The sequence below is a fragment of the Python bivittatus genome, unplaced genomic scaffold (assembly GCF_059951505.1).
Source record: "Python bivittatus isolate LINGU-HERP-01145 unplaced genomic scaffold, Pbiv_v1 ctg000580_np1212, whole genome shotgun sequence".
NCBI lineage: Eukaryota > Metazoa > Chordata > Lepidosauria > Squamata > Pythonidae > Python > Python bivittatus.
This window is the reverse complement of record NW_028277087.1, coordinates 15,460,710-15,478,650: the sequence shown is the minus strand read 5'-3', so window position 1 is coordinate 15,478,650 and position 17,941 is coordinate 15,460,710. Positions and strand designations below refer to the sequence as shown.

Below are 17,941 nucleotides of genomic sequence, written 5' to 3'. Positions count from 1 at the left end.
TAAGCCTTCTCTATGGTCCATTTTGGCCATCCTGCATTAAAACCCCACTCCCTTCTGCCCTTCACCTAGGGACACTAGGAACTTAATGGGAATGCTGGTGTGAGGCTCAAGAAGGGTTAGTGAGCTCTTACCTGGTCCCAGAGTGCTGCAGCCACTTGGTCTATGACGGCCCCCAGCTCCCTGTACTCCCCGGAGTATCTGATGTACGCCCATGTGCAAAGGGTGATCAGAGTTAGCCCCATGATCATATTGCACAGACTGGCTATGATGTCCAATCCAATGAAGCCAGTGACACCAGCAATGACATAGGTGATGAAGATGACAACAAAGAGGGTGGCTGGGGTGCGGGCAGCATGGAAGATGTTCTTGCTGTCATTGTGCTTGATGTACTGGACATAGAGCTCGTCAATTTCTGTCTCCAATTGCTGGAGGTAGCGACGGCTGAATTCCTCACCCCCCATCTTTTTTACACCACGGAACTGCCGCACTGCCTCTTCCTTGAGCTCCAGGTGTTTATTCTGGAGGTCACTGGGTGCAAGAAAGGGTTTGTCACCTCCACACACCTGAAGCAAGCAAGTAAAGCATAAAAAAAAAAAAAGGGTAAAGCCCTGACTATAGAAATGACCCAAGAAATGTGGCATCCACCAGATTTGCTAGACTTCCCAGAATTCCTAGCCAGTATGAAGAAAGACCGTACTAGTTGGGAATTTGAATCCAATCCATCAGGCTGAGAAAGCTGGCTTATTCACATGTAACTAGGCTATCAACTTCCTACTCAGTGCAGGAATTCCAATTTAAAGATCCCCAGTAAATGGCTGTCTAGCCTCTGCCTGATTCCATTAAGTAAAAGGGACCTTTGGGTAACTAGTTCCCCTGTTGGACTACCCTTAACATTAAAAAGTTTTTTTCCCCTTAATCTTCAACCAGACTCCACTTTTCTGTCACTTAAGATTGTTATTCCATGTTCTTCCCTTTGGAATGAGAGAGAACAAGTCTTGATCTGTATGACATCCTTTTAGGTACATGGAATCTCTGAGATTATAGTAATTTAACATCCCCTGCTCCTTAAATCTTTCTTCATAAGACTTAGTTTCTAGTGCCCTGATAATCTTCATTGTCTTTGTCTGACTTGTTCTAGTGTCTTTGAAACCATCTTAAAATGCCAGATTTGGAAATGGATACAGTACTTAAGATGGGGTCTGATCAAAGCAGATTATCTAAAATGAAGTCAGTTGCAACAGGATGTTCTAAATTTTTGGCGAGATAAAAATATTTCAGTTCAGATGCTCAGACTATCTGATTGGGTTTTGCTAGTTATACCAGTCAATATATATTTTAAAATACACACACACACACACACACACACACAAATAAAAATAAAAATTGGGAGTTGGTACTGCAGGGACAGTGGTCCCCTATTCCAATTAAATTAAAATACATATTTTTAAAAAATGATTAAAATGGCCAAAATCTTGCAACCAGGTCATCAATTCACAAGATTTCAGATGACCTTTGGGGACAGGGTAACCAAACCATTATGCAACATTGTACAATGATGCCAAGGGGCTGAAAAGGTCAAAGACCTCCTTCTGAGATCCAGGACAAATTTTTCGGCAGTATCTTCAGAAGGCCACCCAAGGCACCTCACGTGGAATCGAGGGGCTGCAGCTCCTTCGAATGGTGATGGGAGAGAATCTCAGACCTACCTCTTCCATTCGTTTATTGTAAGTATCTTTTGCAGTGGCAACAGCTGCTAGATTGTTTGCTTCTGCAGTAGCCTGTAAAAGGAGAATTGGGGAAGAGTGACAATGAGGAAAAAAAAAAAGTTGCTATGGAAACAGGAGGCCATTGACCATAGAAGCTGGAGAATTCTGTGAGTTTATTAATTGCAAGCAAGGAGGCTTTTCTGCCTAAGGCAGGGTTTCTCAACCTCAGCAACTTTAAGACGTATGGACTTCAACTCTCAGAATTCCCCAGCCAGCCATGCTGGCTGGGGAATTCTGGGAGTTGAAGTCCATACGTCTTAAAGTTGCTGAGGTTGAGAAACACTGGCCTAAGGCATCGAGGAACCTAAAGTCAGAATTAAGTAAGCTATGTCAACCACTGCATGATTCTGGATGGATCGTTCTCACTTAGCACAAGAAAAAAAATTGCTGGAAAAAATGCTCTTCGTGTTGCCTTGACCTTCTGGAGGAAAGGCAGGGATATAAATCTAAATTATGAAATAAGCACACAACAGAATAGCACACAAATAGCTTCTCTGCTACTTGCACGGATTCCTCTGGGCTGACTCCTATCCGTTCCCTTTTTCCATCCGCCACACTTTTTTCTCTCCTAGTGAATGCAAATTTAGCTGGGAAGAGGTTATTATATTGTTTAATTAAATACGTTCACCTCTAGTCCTCAGTTAATCACTAAGGAGCTGGTGATCAGCAGGGACTCACCGCTCAGCAATTTTCCTGCTGCTCACCTAAGCGATGGAAAGGGGAGAAAAGCAGAGAGAAGGGAAGCCACTGGGACTGGCACTGCAGCAGTTGTGGAAATGAAGCAGAAATGCCTCTCCCCTCAACTTTCCCAAGAGATGGGACTTCAGAATAGCACATCAGCCAGACTTTTGCAAGCTTAAGGAGGCTGGGTGGCAGGCAGTAGATGGAATGGAGGAACATCAGGATCATCTACAGCAGTGTTTCTCAACCTCAGCAACTTTAAGATGTATGGACTTCAATTCCCAGAATTCCATGCTGGCTGGGGAATTCTGGGAGTTGAAGTCCACACATCTTAAAGTTGCTGCGGTTGAGAGACTCTGAGCATGCACCTTTCACTACAAGGCTGTGGTCCAATCAGATGGGAACAAGAAGACTCAAAGGCCTGTTTATAAAACTGAGCAGTCTTTCTCAACCAAGCATCTCCCCAAAGCATCGAACTACAATGCCTATATTCCCAGCCATCATGGTGGCTGATTACTCCAAGAACTCTGGAAACTAGTCTTCAACACATCTGGAGGGTACTAAGGTGAGAAAAGTTGGTCTAGAGACAGGCTTTGGACTCCTTCCTACCCCCTACCTTATTAGGGTCAAAGACAAAAATGCAACATGGACCCAGAAGAGGCATGATAAATTATTCTGACCAAGGTGCCTTGCTAAGCAGTAAATATAAATACTTACTTTGCCCATTAAATAACTTTTATTGACATTTACTTTTTATTCCTTTGAATATTATTTTACTATATTGTAATAAAACTAATATGTTCCAGTGTTTTTCAACCATGTGGGTAAACCTCTATTCATTAGCAAAGCATCAAAAGACTGGTTTACAGTTTATTTTGAAAGCAAGACTGGATTAAATTGTGACTGTTTTTACATATTTCTAACTAAAGGGAGATGCCGCTATGACCTCAATGGCAACAGCCTTGCCCCCTTGCTCTCAAGTATGTTTTCCCCATCACTGTATTCAACTCCAGTGCTACCATTCCCAAATTAATGGGAAGTGCTGGATCTGAGCATCTCACACACCATTAAGGGACTTGATTCACTCTATAAGTCCTCTCTTATGATTGACAGGTTGGAAAAAAATTATGCTTTCTCCTTCCTACAGAAGCATATGTTCCCAACCCCCAGAATGTAGTAATTACCTGCAGCATTGATTTTGGATGAGGAAGCTCTTCTCCTTGGTAGATCTTAATATAGGCCTGAGAAAAAGACAAGGAAAAAAAACTCCAAGTTATATGTAACTTCATATAAAATCTTGTGTCAAAAAATGTCAAAAGTGTTTGTAGATTCCTACTTATTGAGCTACGACATTAATGACTTTATCAACCATATACCATATGCCAACTTCTACTATGTCATAGATGCAATGCTTTTGATAGTAATTCCAAGTATATCTAAAAATGCTGGCTTTGATTTTTTAAGTTACTGAATGGGAAACCTGTGACCCTCTAAATATTGTTTAAGTGCAACTCACAGAATCCTTGTCACTAGCTATGCCAGCTGGAGCTGGTAAAATTCTAGTTCAGCAACATCTGAAGGGTCTCCCTTTTGGGATTTAAGCTCTAAATTGTCTCTGGGGAAATCTGTTCCCATAGAGGTCACTTCTGTTTCTTCATGAGCCAAGTATGGCAAAGGGCCTTTAGTTACTGATCCCTACGAAAAGGAGGTTTCCAAACAAGAAAGCCCTCTTACACTTGCAGCTCACCTTGAAATATTCCACAAGGCCTCGGCAGGTGATCTTATTTCCGTTGATCTCCTTGACATCCAGGCTCTTGGGGCTCAGTAGCCATGGAATCAGGATTTTCAAGTTCTTGATGAAATCATCATCTATTTCTGTAAGGGGAACATGAACCCTGTTTATGAGCTAGATGCCTTTTGTATTCCAAACACTTGAAACTCTAAGAACTAAGGAGACCTGATAGGGAACCAATGACTGGGTACCTAAATAAAAACAATGAATTCTATACCAAATTACCAAAAATACTGTCTCCTTATTTATGACATGGATGTCTTGAGCTTTCTCTCAGGCTCATCTTTAACTACTGTCCACAAGCAAGACATGAAGGCATATATAACACAGTGTGGTTCATATGAACTTTTCCATAGTGCTCAATTGGGGATGAAAAGCTCAGGGTGGCAATGGCAGAGATTACCTGCTTCATTTGGCTACAGAAGATAAATTTTATCAGAGTCAGGTGCTCAACGTAATGATAGAAGTTTGGGGAATCAGGAAGACAAACTGTTCACTAATGTAGTGGCAAGAGTGGCTGGGTTCATACATTGTGCTAGACCTGGTTTGAACTATAGTATGCTAAAGAAGCTACAATGGCCAGGCTCAAAATAAACCATAAACCATGGTTTACAAACCACAACTGCTAAATTGATTCAATAAGTAAAGCCAAAACCAAGCAGATCATATCATGGTTTAATGCAGTGTGTGAACCCAGCCACTATGTTTCTTTTGCTGGTCTGGATTGTCCCCACTAATGCTTTGTTGGTGGACCTTCTGACATGATCTACTATCCTACTACATCCTCTAAACCTTTACAAACTTGATTGTTTTACACTGGAGATGGCCATTATGGTCGGGATCACTCTATTCTTGAAAGATTAATCCCGTGGGATTGGAACAATCAGATCCATGCTGGTCTTAACATTATACTGGGAATCAGGAGAGAATGATACCAACAGTTGCTCAGCATCCTCCTCCTTCCCTGGACATTTCCATGGCACAGCCTGAGACACAGCATCTATGATCCCCTTCTCCAAAGAACTTGGCAGAATGTTGCTTACTTCAAAACGGAATAGTGTTATAGATACGTACGTATGTATGTATGTATGTACGTAAAATTTAAAAAAAAACATTCCAATTTCACTCTCAAATGACTCCAACTTTCCTTCAACAAACTTTGAAAACTCTATCCCAGTAATGTCACCTTATTACTGAACAGGCCCCTTTGCAACCCTTAGTTTGAAAAATATTTATCAACCAATGGGGCACTTAGGCCAAAAGAGCTTACTGCCTTTGCCAAACCTGACTCGATGTCCCATGAGCTCAGAGGCCAGCTAGAATGGCACAATCAGAATCCTAACTCAATCACGAAATAAATCTTGTCCCTATGTGATGCTGCTGAGTTGTTCTCCTCTTCTGTGCAGAGGTCATAGTTTTCCCTTAAGGAATAACCTCTAAGCAATGTTGAAGGTATCTGAATGAGTAAAGAGAAGTTCTCTCAGAACAGCAAATTGTGCATAAATCTCATCTAAGAAAAAAAGGCATACGGATATAATGAATTAAGCAGAAAAAAATGGGACGAGCATATCTCCTTTCTGCAGAACATGAAGCCCTGTCTGATCATAACTGGTCAGTTTCTTGCTATTTTGAAAACTAACGTTATCCCTAAAACAGGCCACACACGCACCCCTGCGATCCCTGCCTCAAATTTGTCTGTGATACAGCGCCTCCAACTTGGCAGCCCTCTTTACTCCAACTCAGTGTTGGTGCTGCTTGGCTTCCTCCTGATGCAAATGAACTCACCTCTGAGTTTCCCATCAAATTTGGGATTTGTAGCTACTTTCAAACCCGGATGAGGTAAAAGGAAACAGGAGATGTTGGTGAAACAGGAATGTATATGCTTCCGCACATTCTGCAGCTCTTCATGCTGGTTTCCAGAGACCTGGGAACAAGCAGGCAATTACTCTTCTTTTATGGGGTCAAATATACAGTGGTACCTCGGGTTACGAATTTAATCCGTTCCGTGACTCTGGTCGCAACCCGATTTGTTCGCAACCCGAAGCAAATTTTCCCATAAGGTTCAATGTAATTACCGTTAATCCGTTCCAGCGTCCGCAGACCACACATCAAGGGCGGAAAAACGGCCGCAGACCACACAGCAGGGCGGAAAAATGGCCGCGGACCGCACGGCAGGGCGGAAAAACAGCCACGGACTGCGTGGCACGGGCGGAAAAATGGCCGCGGACCGTGCGGCAGGGCAGAAAAATGGCTGCGGACCGCGCGGCAGGGCGGAAAATGGCCGCGGACCACGTGGCACGGGCGGAAAATGGCCGCAGACCACATGTCACGGCGGAAAATGGCCGTGGATCCGGTTCGTACCCCGAGGCAGAGTTCACAAACCGAGGTAAATTTTTGCAGCCAGAGCTGGTCGTAACCCGAAAAGTTCGTAAGCAGAGGCGTTCGTAACCCGAGGTACCACTGTAAATCTGTTGCTCATAACTGGGGGTCACATTGATACATCTTGGTAAACTAAAATAACATGGAGACACCCTTTCAATGCACAACCTGTAAACCAGTGTTTTTCAAACTTGGCAATTTTAAGATATGTGGATTTCAACTCCCAGAATTCTGCTTGGGGAATTCTGGGAGTTGAAGTCCACACATCTTAAAGTTTCCAAGTTTGAAAAACACTGCTGTAAACTGTGCCCTGGAAGGCCTCTCTTGAATCAAAGCCAGCTATTTATCTTCAAGGAGGAACCCAATTCCCTCTTTGGGTTCACCCCTCCTGCCACCACTGAAATCCCATGTGTAGCACCCAAGGCCAGAATTTCTCCAAGTTGATTGAAGAAGGCAGCTGGCACAAAGGAATCTTCTCCCCATTGCTAGGTGGCTGGGGAAGGTGCTTAGAGTGCATTTTCACAGTTGCATAGATGTTTAAAAACAGGGTGCATTAATGTGGCTTCAGATCACACTTCTACTGGCACGCTGTGCTAATGTTATCCATTTCTTATTTCATCCATCACCTTTTGGATGAAAGGTCTCCTTTAGCAGTGATCATCCCACATCTTGGAGGCAATCCTCAAAGCCCATTTTGCCATCTCCAGACTGGGCCATAACATTTGATAGCAAAATACTAATTTTTAGGAACATGATTTTCTGCCTTTTAAAATTTCTCTGGCCTATAAAGGTGCAAAATAAGTGCATTCAGTTTTCACAAGGCTTAATTCAGTTAGTTCATACTTTAACCACCCCAAAGCTTAAAACAAGCAACAATTTTCAGTCTTACCCACCTGACAAGATCATCACACATCAATAGATGCACCCCCTACTTTTTAGGGGCCAAAATCATCATCAACCTTGTGTGTCCCACCTAAAGAAAATTGTTTACTCCTACGCTACTTACTGTGGGTCACACATAACTTGTCTGGAGAAAATGAGGCTGGAATAGGCAAGGTGATGATGCAAAGGGTATATCAGGCGTGTAACCTATGTCAGAAGGACTGGGGCTAGGATTTTCTAGCTTTATTCCTGTTGAGAGAAGCTGCATTTTTTTTCTTTTAAATGTATGAAGCCTATTTTAGGTTTGCATAATAGTTTTCATACATCTCCATCTCAGGAGTGCAGGAATTCACAACACTTTTTTGCAGTCATGCCACCAAAACTGTGTGTGTAGTAAGAGGGACTGTAAGCCCCACAAAAATAGTGTGATGCACAGGTCCCCGAATGCCCAACCAAGTGGTCATTCCTCTCTGCTGTTCTCTGCAGTAAATTTAACAATGACAGTACCTTAAAATCACGATTGATTTTTTTCTGCAGGAATGACTTTAATTTGAGTTAAATTTGATTTTAATTTAATTTAATTTGATGACTTTAATTTGTGAGGGTTATTTCATTATTGTTTAACCTGATGTGATCTACATGGTCACCCACATCAACAGGTCTCTGTTAAACAGGAAAACAGGAATAAGAGCATTTTGACCTAAGCAAATGCATCCATTTCTTAATACCAACCTTGAGACGTTTTTCCAAAAATTTGGCTCCGCCTTCAGACCCATAAGTAAATTCATAGGGAAAGCTCCAGTCGCGAACCAGGAAAATAAGAGACTGTAAATACAACAAGAAAACCCAAGAACAAAGTGAATGCAATGCGCCAGTGAGGACAAGAGAGCATTTATTTAAATGCATTGTTTGGTATGGAACAAGAGTGTGTTTTTATCTGTTTAATGTTAGGTTTAAACAGATTGTTTAATTTTGAAGAAATCAGGTGATTTGTAGCAAACAATTTCTTCAAAATTATAAATATTCACAATGCTTATTGATTAACTTTCTATCATGAATCTTCCAATGCTCTCCAATCAAGTTTCATTACTGAAAAGCAACCAATATGGGATTTTATAAAAAAAAATAATTTGGCCTCTTTGATGACATATACTTCTCAAGAAAAATTACTACAGTAAAACTGAACGCTAGAAAATTACAAAGTATTATAAGAATAAAGCAACAAGTAAACAAATAATAGTTGAAACTTCTGAATCAACAGAATTATGGTTTTCAAATCATGGGAAGTAATAATTCCAGTATATTCTGCATTAATTAGATCCCACCTTGAATACTTAATTGTATTTTAACCATATTCTAATTTTAATTGTATTTTAACCATATTCTAATTGCATATTAATTCATATTGTCTAAAGATTTTGATGACCACCTTGCTGCTAGTCTGCATGGTGTCTTTATTTTGAATTTATTGTATTTTGTTGGATATGTTTAAACTCACATTGTATTTTTGTGTGTTTGTGTTTATTGCAAATCTCCCAGGAAGCTGTGGCTATTGGGCAGTTTAAACATTTTGATTAATTAATTAATTGCTTTCAGCCTCACACTTCAAAGATTTGGGGAAACTAGGTCAAGTTTAGAAAAGAGCAACAAAGATAATCAGGGACTAGAAATTAAGGCCTATGATAGAGACTGAAAATTGTTCATGTTGAATCTTGAGAAAATACAATTGAAGGGGATAGGACTGCACTTTTCACAGACAAGAAAGGTGTCACAGGCAGCTTCTTCAGAAGTGGCAAGGGGGACAGGCTGACATAAACAGTGTTGCAAGCTCTGCCCCTTTTCTGTGCATCATGATGTTGCACACCTGCCCAGAAGAGGCAGAGCTTACGATGCAACTTCACAATGCGGTTTTCATCATTCTGACAAAAGCAGCAAGATCCTGCAGATGTCACTGTTTGTCACCCAGAAGGTCAAGACCTGTTATCTGGCATTCCAGAGGGCAGGACATGGAATGATGATCTTAATTATAGAATGGCAGGTTTTAATGGTAACAGTAGTTCCACAGTGGAACCAATTATCCAGAAAAGGGTGAGCTTACTGGATGTGTTCAAGCAGAGGTTGGATAGTTATCTGTCAGGGATACTTTAATTTGGATTTCTGCACTAAGCAGTGAGTTGAACTTGTGGGTGAAATGGCTCCTTCCACATCTCAGATGCTGGGATGTGTCTATACCTATAAAGATCAGAATCATGCAGGAAATGGTTCTCTCTATGCCACATTATGGAAGTGAAAGTTGGACTTTGAACAAGCAGGATAGGAAGAGAATTGATGTTTTTGAATTTTGGTGTTGGAGAAGACTCCTGAGAATACTGTGGACAACCAAGAAAACAAACAAATGGATCATCAAACAAATCAACCCAGAGTTCTCACTCAAGGCACAAATGACCAGTCTCAAATTATCCAACTCTGGACACATTATGCAAAGACCCAGCTCACTGAAGAAGTCTATAATGCTAGGAAAGGTGAAAGGAAAGAGAAGAAGAGGATGACCAGCAGCAAGGTGGAGGGATTCAGTTGCAGCAGTGATGGGTGCATCATTGGAAGACCTAACGGACTAGGGTGGAGACAGATTATCCTGGAGAAAATCTATCTATGTAGTCACTAAAAGTGGACCCTGACTTGATGGCACATAATCAATCAATCAATCAATCAATCAATCAATAAGCCAGCACTACTTTAAAAATCACTTAAATGCAATATGAAGTAAAAAAAAATCAAAATCATCTGAACCATTTGTGTTTCCCTGGGCAGAATATTCCAATGACGTAGGAGCAATACAATAAAAGTACTGTCACTAGTATTTGCCACAATGCCTTTTATCCACTTGCCATAGAGTAAATCACTGAATGCTGACCTTAATGCTTGTAGAAAGGAATGCAGACAGTTTGTTCAATAACATCATACCAAGCCATTTAGGACTGCCAATTATTTTATTTCAGATTGAATCTCCAGGCTTCATCATTCCTTGATTCTTCCCAAATGAGGAAAGAGAACTATACACCTGTGTGTTCTCCAAGACAGGTAAAGAAAATAAGAGCTTAGCAAAATGCACATGTCTGTTCTTTGCTGCAAGGTGGTTTATTGGTGTTATATGGGTTGGATTTGAGCCCTGAAGCACTGCTAGTACAGTTAAAGGAAAGGCCACAGAACTTTAATCAAGATGGTAAACAATTTGCTTCCAGCTTCATGTGTGACTAATGCAAATGAGGACTTACACAATCAGCTTTCTCCAAACTGACCCACCTTCTAGATGTATAGACTTCAATTCCATTGCAAAGAATCCTGGAAACTGAATTCTACTCATCTGGAGGGATCCCAGATTGGAACAGCTGCCCTAGAGGTATTTTAGACATATGTTGTTGTATTTTCATCTCATATTCTGGAAGGGGAAGCAATGTTGACTTGCCATTTGAGGGAATTTTTCAGGAAGTACATTTGTTCTCTGTATACAATGGCTATACTGGCTGGGAACTGAGAAATCTAGCATCTCAGAATGACATTGGTGCATAATGCTGCAGTACTGAAGACCAACTTGATGATACAGCCCAACCACAAGGCCATAGCAGATGGTCATTTTGAAGAACAGAGTTGAGTCTTTAGAGTATAGAACAGTGTTTCTCAACCTTGGCAGTTTGAAGATGTATGGACTTCAACTCCCAGAATTCCCCAGCCAGCATGCTGGCTGGGGAATTCTGAGAGTTGAAGTCCATACATCTTCAAACTGCCAAGGTTGAGAAACACTGGTATAGAAGTTTCCATTTATGCCTGAGCGCAACATCAAGATTATCTGAGTATTTCCAGTAATAGAACAGCATTTCTGCAGTTTGCAGAGGAAATCCCTCAGTGATTTTCTTACCTGAAAGGGCTTCAGGAATGTTTCTTCCATGGCTAGCCTCCCATATTCTGTGAAGAGCTGAAGCAAGAAGGAAGCCAATGGGAAATTTCAAACAAGATCTATGTATTAACAAATAGTTTTGTTTATATTGCACCGATCCCAATGCTTTATTTTTAAATTGAAGCTGAGTTTGTCACTGCTTTCCGTTCAGAGCGTTTGTACTCTTTTTCTTCCTAAACAATAACTTAAATCAGTAAAACCACAAACAGCACTGAGGGAGTGGGCACCTTAAAAACGAGTCAATTTATTTTGGCATCAGATTTTGTTGCTCTTGATCAGATACATAAAATGTGAGTGCATTAATGGACTCCAGTCTATAAACTTTTACAGCTAACTGATCTGTTATCTTTAAGGTGCCACAAAAGCTATTGTGTTTTGTCTGAAAGATTTTACTCCATATGACTGAAAACAAGGCTTTATAAATAAATTAAGAAACGGAGAGTGAATAGATTACAATATGGTTGAATTTTTTTAATGTAGCTTTTATTTTAAAATGAAGATATCACAAAGCTGTACTTGGAACTTCTACGTTATCCTTCCACAGCTCTAAAAGCATAGACCCACCTCTGAGGCTTGCATATAAAATTAAAGGCCCTGAAATCATCAAACATTTGAGTGACGTCTGCTTTAAAAGTACAAGTAACTTATCTGACATGTAAATAGTTATTCTTAAAACTTTTATCCTTGGGATAGTCCTATCCCCAGGCTGATCACAAAGATATTGTTAGCAACAATAAGACTAATGTAGTAAATAAACATACGAAGCCATCAAAACTAATTAAAAAACAGCTGAATAGAATAGTCAGTGATAATGCTGAGGCACAGTTGCTATCTTTGCACCCTAAGGACAAATCACATTCTGTGTACTTCTGTGCAGAATTACAGCACTGAGTTCTCCAACTCTAAAGGGCAGAACAGGGAAGGGGTGGGCAGCGTGGACTTACCTGCAAGTGCTGAAGATCATCTTCTTGTACATTCTGTGACAAATTGTATACCTGAGTACAGAACAAAACCAGAATTGTGTAAAAATGGCGGTGAGCACTCTTGCCTTCTTGCACGCTTTATAGGGTCAATATCCATCACTGATATGACATGCAGCCCTGAGGGCCTGAAAAGGTTGCCCTCTTCATCTTAGAGCTGCTGTGGACTATTTCTGCTGTGTTTTGGTAGTCAGTCAGTTGAGTGCAAAAGCAAAACCCACCCACTGGTTTCCTTTGCCACAACTTGCTTCCTGCACTGAACACTGCAGAGGCACCAGCGCCATTCTCTGTTACCTGGATGGAGCTGATCATGGTGCTCAGAGCGAAGACCGTGGCTGAATCCCTCAGCGTCGACTGGCTGTCGAAGGTGCCCTGGGTGTCCATTAGCAGTACAGCAACCTGTGGAAAACGCGAGAGGGAGAGAAGCGTACGATGTGAAGCCCTCATCACTTCATTTGCTGAAAAATCAAAACCTTTGGCTTCAGTTGTGCTTCAGCACCTGAAAACTCCAGATCTTACTCACTTAAGAAACTTTCTCAACAGGTCCTGTTTCCAAGAGGGCTGCAACAAACTAGGATCCTGTTGTTTTTCTATGCACCTGTTATTTAGAGAACTAGGGGTAGGCTACATCACGCAGGAATCTGTAGTACAAATACAGGCTCAGAAGGCATTTTAGTGTGAACTCATTATGTTCTTTCTGAAGGCGCTGCACTGGCTTCTGATATGCTACTGAGCTAAGTTCACAATATCGGTAATGTAGGGATAGGCAATACGGTACCCAAACATACCTTCTGGATACCCTCTAGGTTCCTGGTCCATCTGACTTTTTAACAAGGTTCTTTTTAATGTTTTAAAAAATTAGACAGAAAGCTGATCTACCACAGAATAAAGCATTAGCCACTAGCATCATATTCATTTGCAAGGATGATTTTGGGCCCCACGAAATCCCACTGGAATGACCAAAAGCATGAGTGTGGGGGGTGGGGGGTTAATTCACCTCCTGGTACATGGATGTTTTGTGACTGGGCACCCCCTTCATGGCAGTCATTTTGTGAACAAGCACATCACCTTTAGCAATCATTTTGTAAATGCATCCATTATATGTATCCAACATTTTAAAGGTGCCCCAGGCCAAAAATGTTGCCATCCCCTTTTGTAAAGACATACAAAGACCTACGTAGCTTAGGACACAGGTAGCAGATGGATCACCTCCCTCCTGAACCAGCCTAGAAATTAAAGTCAAGACAAAAGGCTTTCTAGAAGGTGTTGCACGTGCCAGATTTGCTGTGTGAAACCCGAGGGAGAATATTTTTGATACAGGAGCCTGAATGATAGAATTCCCTCTTGGTTTATTACATCTGGCACCACCCCAAGCCTTGTTAGCTTTCCGTGTCAATTAATCACCTCCTTATTCACCAAGCCTTGGGCTCAGTTTATACGACGATATCATTTAATGTGTTGTTACTGTTATTATGGGTCTGCTTTTTGGGTTTAATCCTTTCCAATCTTCTACTTTTTTAGGATTTGTTTCACGGTATTATGCTTTTCGGTAATTTTTGATAAAAAAAACAGAGCAAACCACTGTCTGAATAAAATAAATAACAAATCAACCAGTCTTGAGAGACCAGGGATGTCTGCAAGGCTGGTCAAAAATGGCAAACGACTGGGTGATCCAAGCCCCACCCCCTTTTAATATGCATTGCATACATCGAACGCACACAAAAGGGGCGGGGCTTCACTTGTCCAATCACACCCACCACTTTGACATTGCTGACCACTCCTGCAGATGCCCCTGCCGGATGCAACAGTTATCGAAAGCCAGCAAAACTACTGGTTCTCCAGGTTAAGTCATCCATTCAGGCTGAGCAGAGGCAATACTTCTACTACTAGCAATGGGATCCTGTGAAGAAGGAAGGGAGAGGCTTGCCCAGGTGGTGTAAAAAAACATCAAAGAGCTGCCAACCTTCACAAGGCAAACTTATAAGGACATTACAGAATGGCCTCTTGGCCGTGAAAGGTTCATAGTAGAAAAAATGTCTGCCTAGTGAAGATAGTGCGGGTTTATCTGGCACAATGTCCTCTAAATGTAATAAAGGCCAGCTTCCATCATGGCTGCAGCTCAACATTTCTGGAGAATTCATCAAGGAAGACAAATTTAGCCAGGAGGTGAAAATGTTTTTGAGTTTATGACTAGTAAAGTTAAGATGTTCTGGTTTTGTACTGCTTCTATGGTGATAGGCTGATATCTGTTCAGGATTGGTAGGCAGGCCGTTCTTAGAATTTTAATTTGTGCCCTCCTGTCCCTTAAGCTATTCTGCCTTCCTCCTCGTGGGCTAAGAGCGGGCTCCGGTGTCAGTGGCCAGGAACCTCTGGGTTCAGCTAGAAAATGCACTCTCCCTTCAGCCACTTATAGAGGCAACCGTGAGAGGATGTCACCATTACTTATTGAACCTCTGTCACATTCAGCAGTTCCTGCCAGTGATGCTGCACAATTATCAGTTCAGGCCCTGGTGGCCTCTTGCTACAATACTCAATGGGTAGGTCTTCCTTTGTCCAGACTAGTATTTCTCAAGCTTGGCAACTTTAAGATGTGTGGACTTCCACACCCAGAATTCCCCCAGCCAGCATGCTGGCTGGGGGAATTCTGGGCATTGAAGTCCACACATCTTAAAGTTGCTGAACTTGAGAAACACTGATCCAGACACACTGTTCTGGACCTCCCTCATTTTTCCTACCATAGGGCTTTATGACGGTTCCCTATTAGGCCAGAGACTACTTTAAATTCTTGGTGCTAGCATTTATAGCCTTGCCATTAGGTGCTTCCCACTCCCTATCCCAGCTCCCGTCATGGTAGGATTCTATTTATACCATACAGTCAGCATTTCCTTTTCACATGTTGCTCCATCTTCTTTGTATGCATTTCAGGACCTAGGTCCTCAGTTATGAACTTCTCTTCCCTTCCACCCCAGCTCTACATATCCTTGGGTGCATTTAAGAAGAATCTTAAATCTATTTCTTCAATAAAGCAGAGTGAATGGTGGAAGTCATTGTAAGCGGATGCTGACAATGGCAATAGGGTTGATTTACTGAAAATTGTATTAGTAAAGTTAGATGGTAGACAGGTTGAGTTCACACACTGTGTTAAGCCATAATAAAATTTAGTTTTAATTTAGTGTGTTCTATGAACCCACCCACTGTGCTTTGCCTGTCTATGACTTAGTCTTATCTATATAGTCATCATTATAACTTACTCAATATGCCATGGCTGGTTTGATCCCAGCCAGTGACCATGAGTATCCACAACAAATCACCAACCTTGTTCCCATCTGGTTTGTCCACAAGAAAGATTTCGCTCCAAATCTGGATGCCAGTTGTCTCCCGTTCTGACCCACCTCTCCAAGAAAATCCTGTGAGTGGTTCATTATAATCCCCAATCCAATCAACCAACTCCTGCAAAGTAATGAGCAAGCAAGTTATTATCCTTGGGGCCAGGCTAAATCATGTTTCTTTATGCCAATAGCCTATTTCTAGTGTTAATGGTCACCAAACAGCTAGCAAATAATTATCTAGCAACTGGACCTTTTCAGTGACTGTACATTTGAATGAGAAGAAGGATGACCCATTCTAATTTGGACAAAGCATTCTACTACAGAAGAACTTAAATTCTGTATGTCAAATAGGCAATAAAGAATTTAACTGGAATTTTCAGATTTCCCATCATGCTGGTAATGTTAGGGAATGATACATCAGAATACAGAGGATGATCACCACTTGTATGTGAAACTGTTGAAGCCATTTTCAGCCATGAAATCACAGATTCAAACCTCCAAAACCAACTCACTGGGTACACTTAGACAAGTTGTTGTTCTCCCAGTCTTAATGTGCCAAATACTTTGGGGTAAACCTATAGGTAACCGTGTACAGCTCTAGTGTATCCTGAACCCTGTATAGTTGCATTACATGTGGAATCCCAGCAAAATATTTTGCTACCACTTTGGGTGGATTCTGGAAGAAGACTTCCACCTTCTACCCCAACAACACACCCTGTCCCTTGTAACATTCTCATTATTCGTCTCTCAAGTGTCAAATCTAGCATCCAGGGGCACTTTAAGGGCTAGTTCCTCCAGACTCTGACATCTGCTTAATTGCACCAAGAGCAAGTCTGACATATGCAAGCTGCTGGCTCACTCATGTACTAAGGTCCTGAGCATGAAGAATGAGGTCACAGGTTGTACAGTGACTAGTGCAAACCTACCATGTTGTACATATATCTCAGCATGAAGTCCATCAAGAATGACTTTCCCTTCCGAAAAGCCCCAGCCACAGACACAGCCACCACCTCCCGATCACAGACAACTTTGGAGAGCAAGATGCGGTTGAGAGCAGCCTCGTCCAGCTCAAAGGAGTGGTCATCCTTCACAATGAGTACTTGCACTGGGTGGGCCTTCCCACCAGAGTCGTCCTCTTCAGAGCTCCATTCATAGCTTTTTTCCGAAAATCCACCTGTGTTTAAGACAACCACTGCTTGATCAAGTCCCAGTGAGGTTACAAAGAGGCTTAGAATAAACTTGTACATTGACTTACCAAACATGGATTCTTCCCATTCTTACATATCAGGTCACAGGAACGTGGGTGGGAGGGGAGAAGGGACAGAGCAAAGGGAAGGAAAAGATGCTCAGCGACTCTAATACTCGAAAAGTCTCTTTCCCTTCAGCCACGCTCAAAGCCTTCCTGATAATTGGCTGCCTCAGGGAAAGGAGAAAATTCCCTCTGCCAATTCCAGAAATAGACTAGCAGTTGAATTTTACTTTATTTATGAAACATATTATATTACCCTCTAATAATACCTCTTCACAGTTTTCAGTCCCATTAATCATATTCTCTGCTTGCGCCCAAAGATATTAGGGTAATTTAAAAGTTATAAGGCTACTCAGAATTTCTCCCTCCAAGATTTCACTTCCATTCTCTACCCCAGTTTCTGCCATTGCAACAGGCATCACACTCTGCACATTGAAAAGAGGCCTGGGGAGCTCGCTTTTTGTTTCAGATTTAGGGAAGATGCAAGCCTTAAATGGCTGGAGACCAATGGCTGCTAGAGAAAACCAGCAGCTAAATAAAGAGGCAGCCACCTTCTTCCACCTCTGGATTCTCCCCTACAAAATCCACCGCCCCACATTTGTTTCAGAAGGCAAACAAGGTTGGGAATGCTCTCCCTCTGCTTCGTAATAGGACACCGCAGCCTCAGGTTTGCTCAGAAGGGCTGCCTATACATTGGCGGGACAGATACATAAAATAAAGAAGCATCATTTTCCTGGCTGGGGAATCATGTCAACTGAACAAGGGACTATCAAATGCTACTGTGCAAGAAAAACTCGCAAACGCAGGCCAAGCTGTCTACATTGAAATTCTATATCCCAGATAATGACAGTAGATAAGGGTAAAAAAAGCTCTGCATGAGGATGCTGTAGGGACAAGGAATAAATAGGCAGCTTTTTCAATACTTGAT

General features: G+C 41.7%; 1 protein-coding gene across 1 annotated transcript in view; it reads right to left on the bottom strand.

The window, feature by feature from the left end:
* The window catches only part of ATL1 (atlastin GTPase 1), a 33,309-nt gene that overhangs the window by 3,662 nt on the left and 11,706 nt on the right, over window positions 1-17,941 (bottom strand). The window contains exons 2-12 of the mRNA XM_088149650.1: window positions 16,691-16,938; window positions 15,751-15,885; window positions 12,730-12,834; window positions 12,400-12,450; window positions 11,417-11,473; window positions 8,233-8,325; window positions 6,025-6,163; window positions 4,195-4,322; window positions 3,632-3,688; window positions 1,707-1,778; window positions 132-563 (exon numbers count right to left, since the gene is read on the bottom strand). Of these exons, the coding sequence (XP_088005776.1) occupies window positions 132-563; window positions 1,707-1,778; window positions 3,632-3,688; window positions 4,195-4,322; window positions 6,025-6,163; window positions 8,233-8,325; window positions 11,417-11,473; window positions 12,400-12,450; window positions 12,730-12,834; window positions 15,751-15,885; window positions 16,691-16,938 (1,517 nt within the window). The remainder of the gene's footprint in view (window positions 1-131; window positions 564-1,706; window positions 1,779-3,631; window positions 3,689-4,194; window positions 4,323-6,024; window positions 6,164-8,232; window positions 8,326-11,416; window positions 11,474-12,399; window positions 12,451-12,729; window positions 12,835-15,750; window positions 15,886-16,690; window positions 16,939-17,941) is intronic.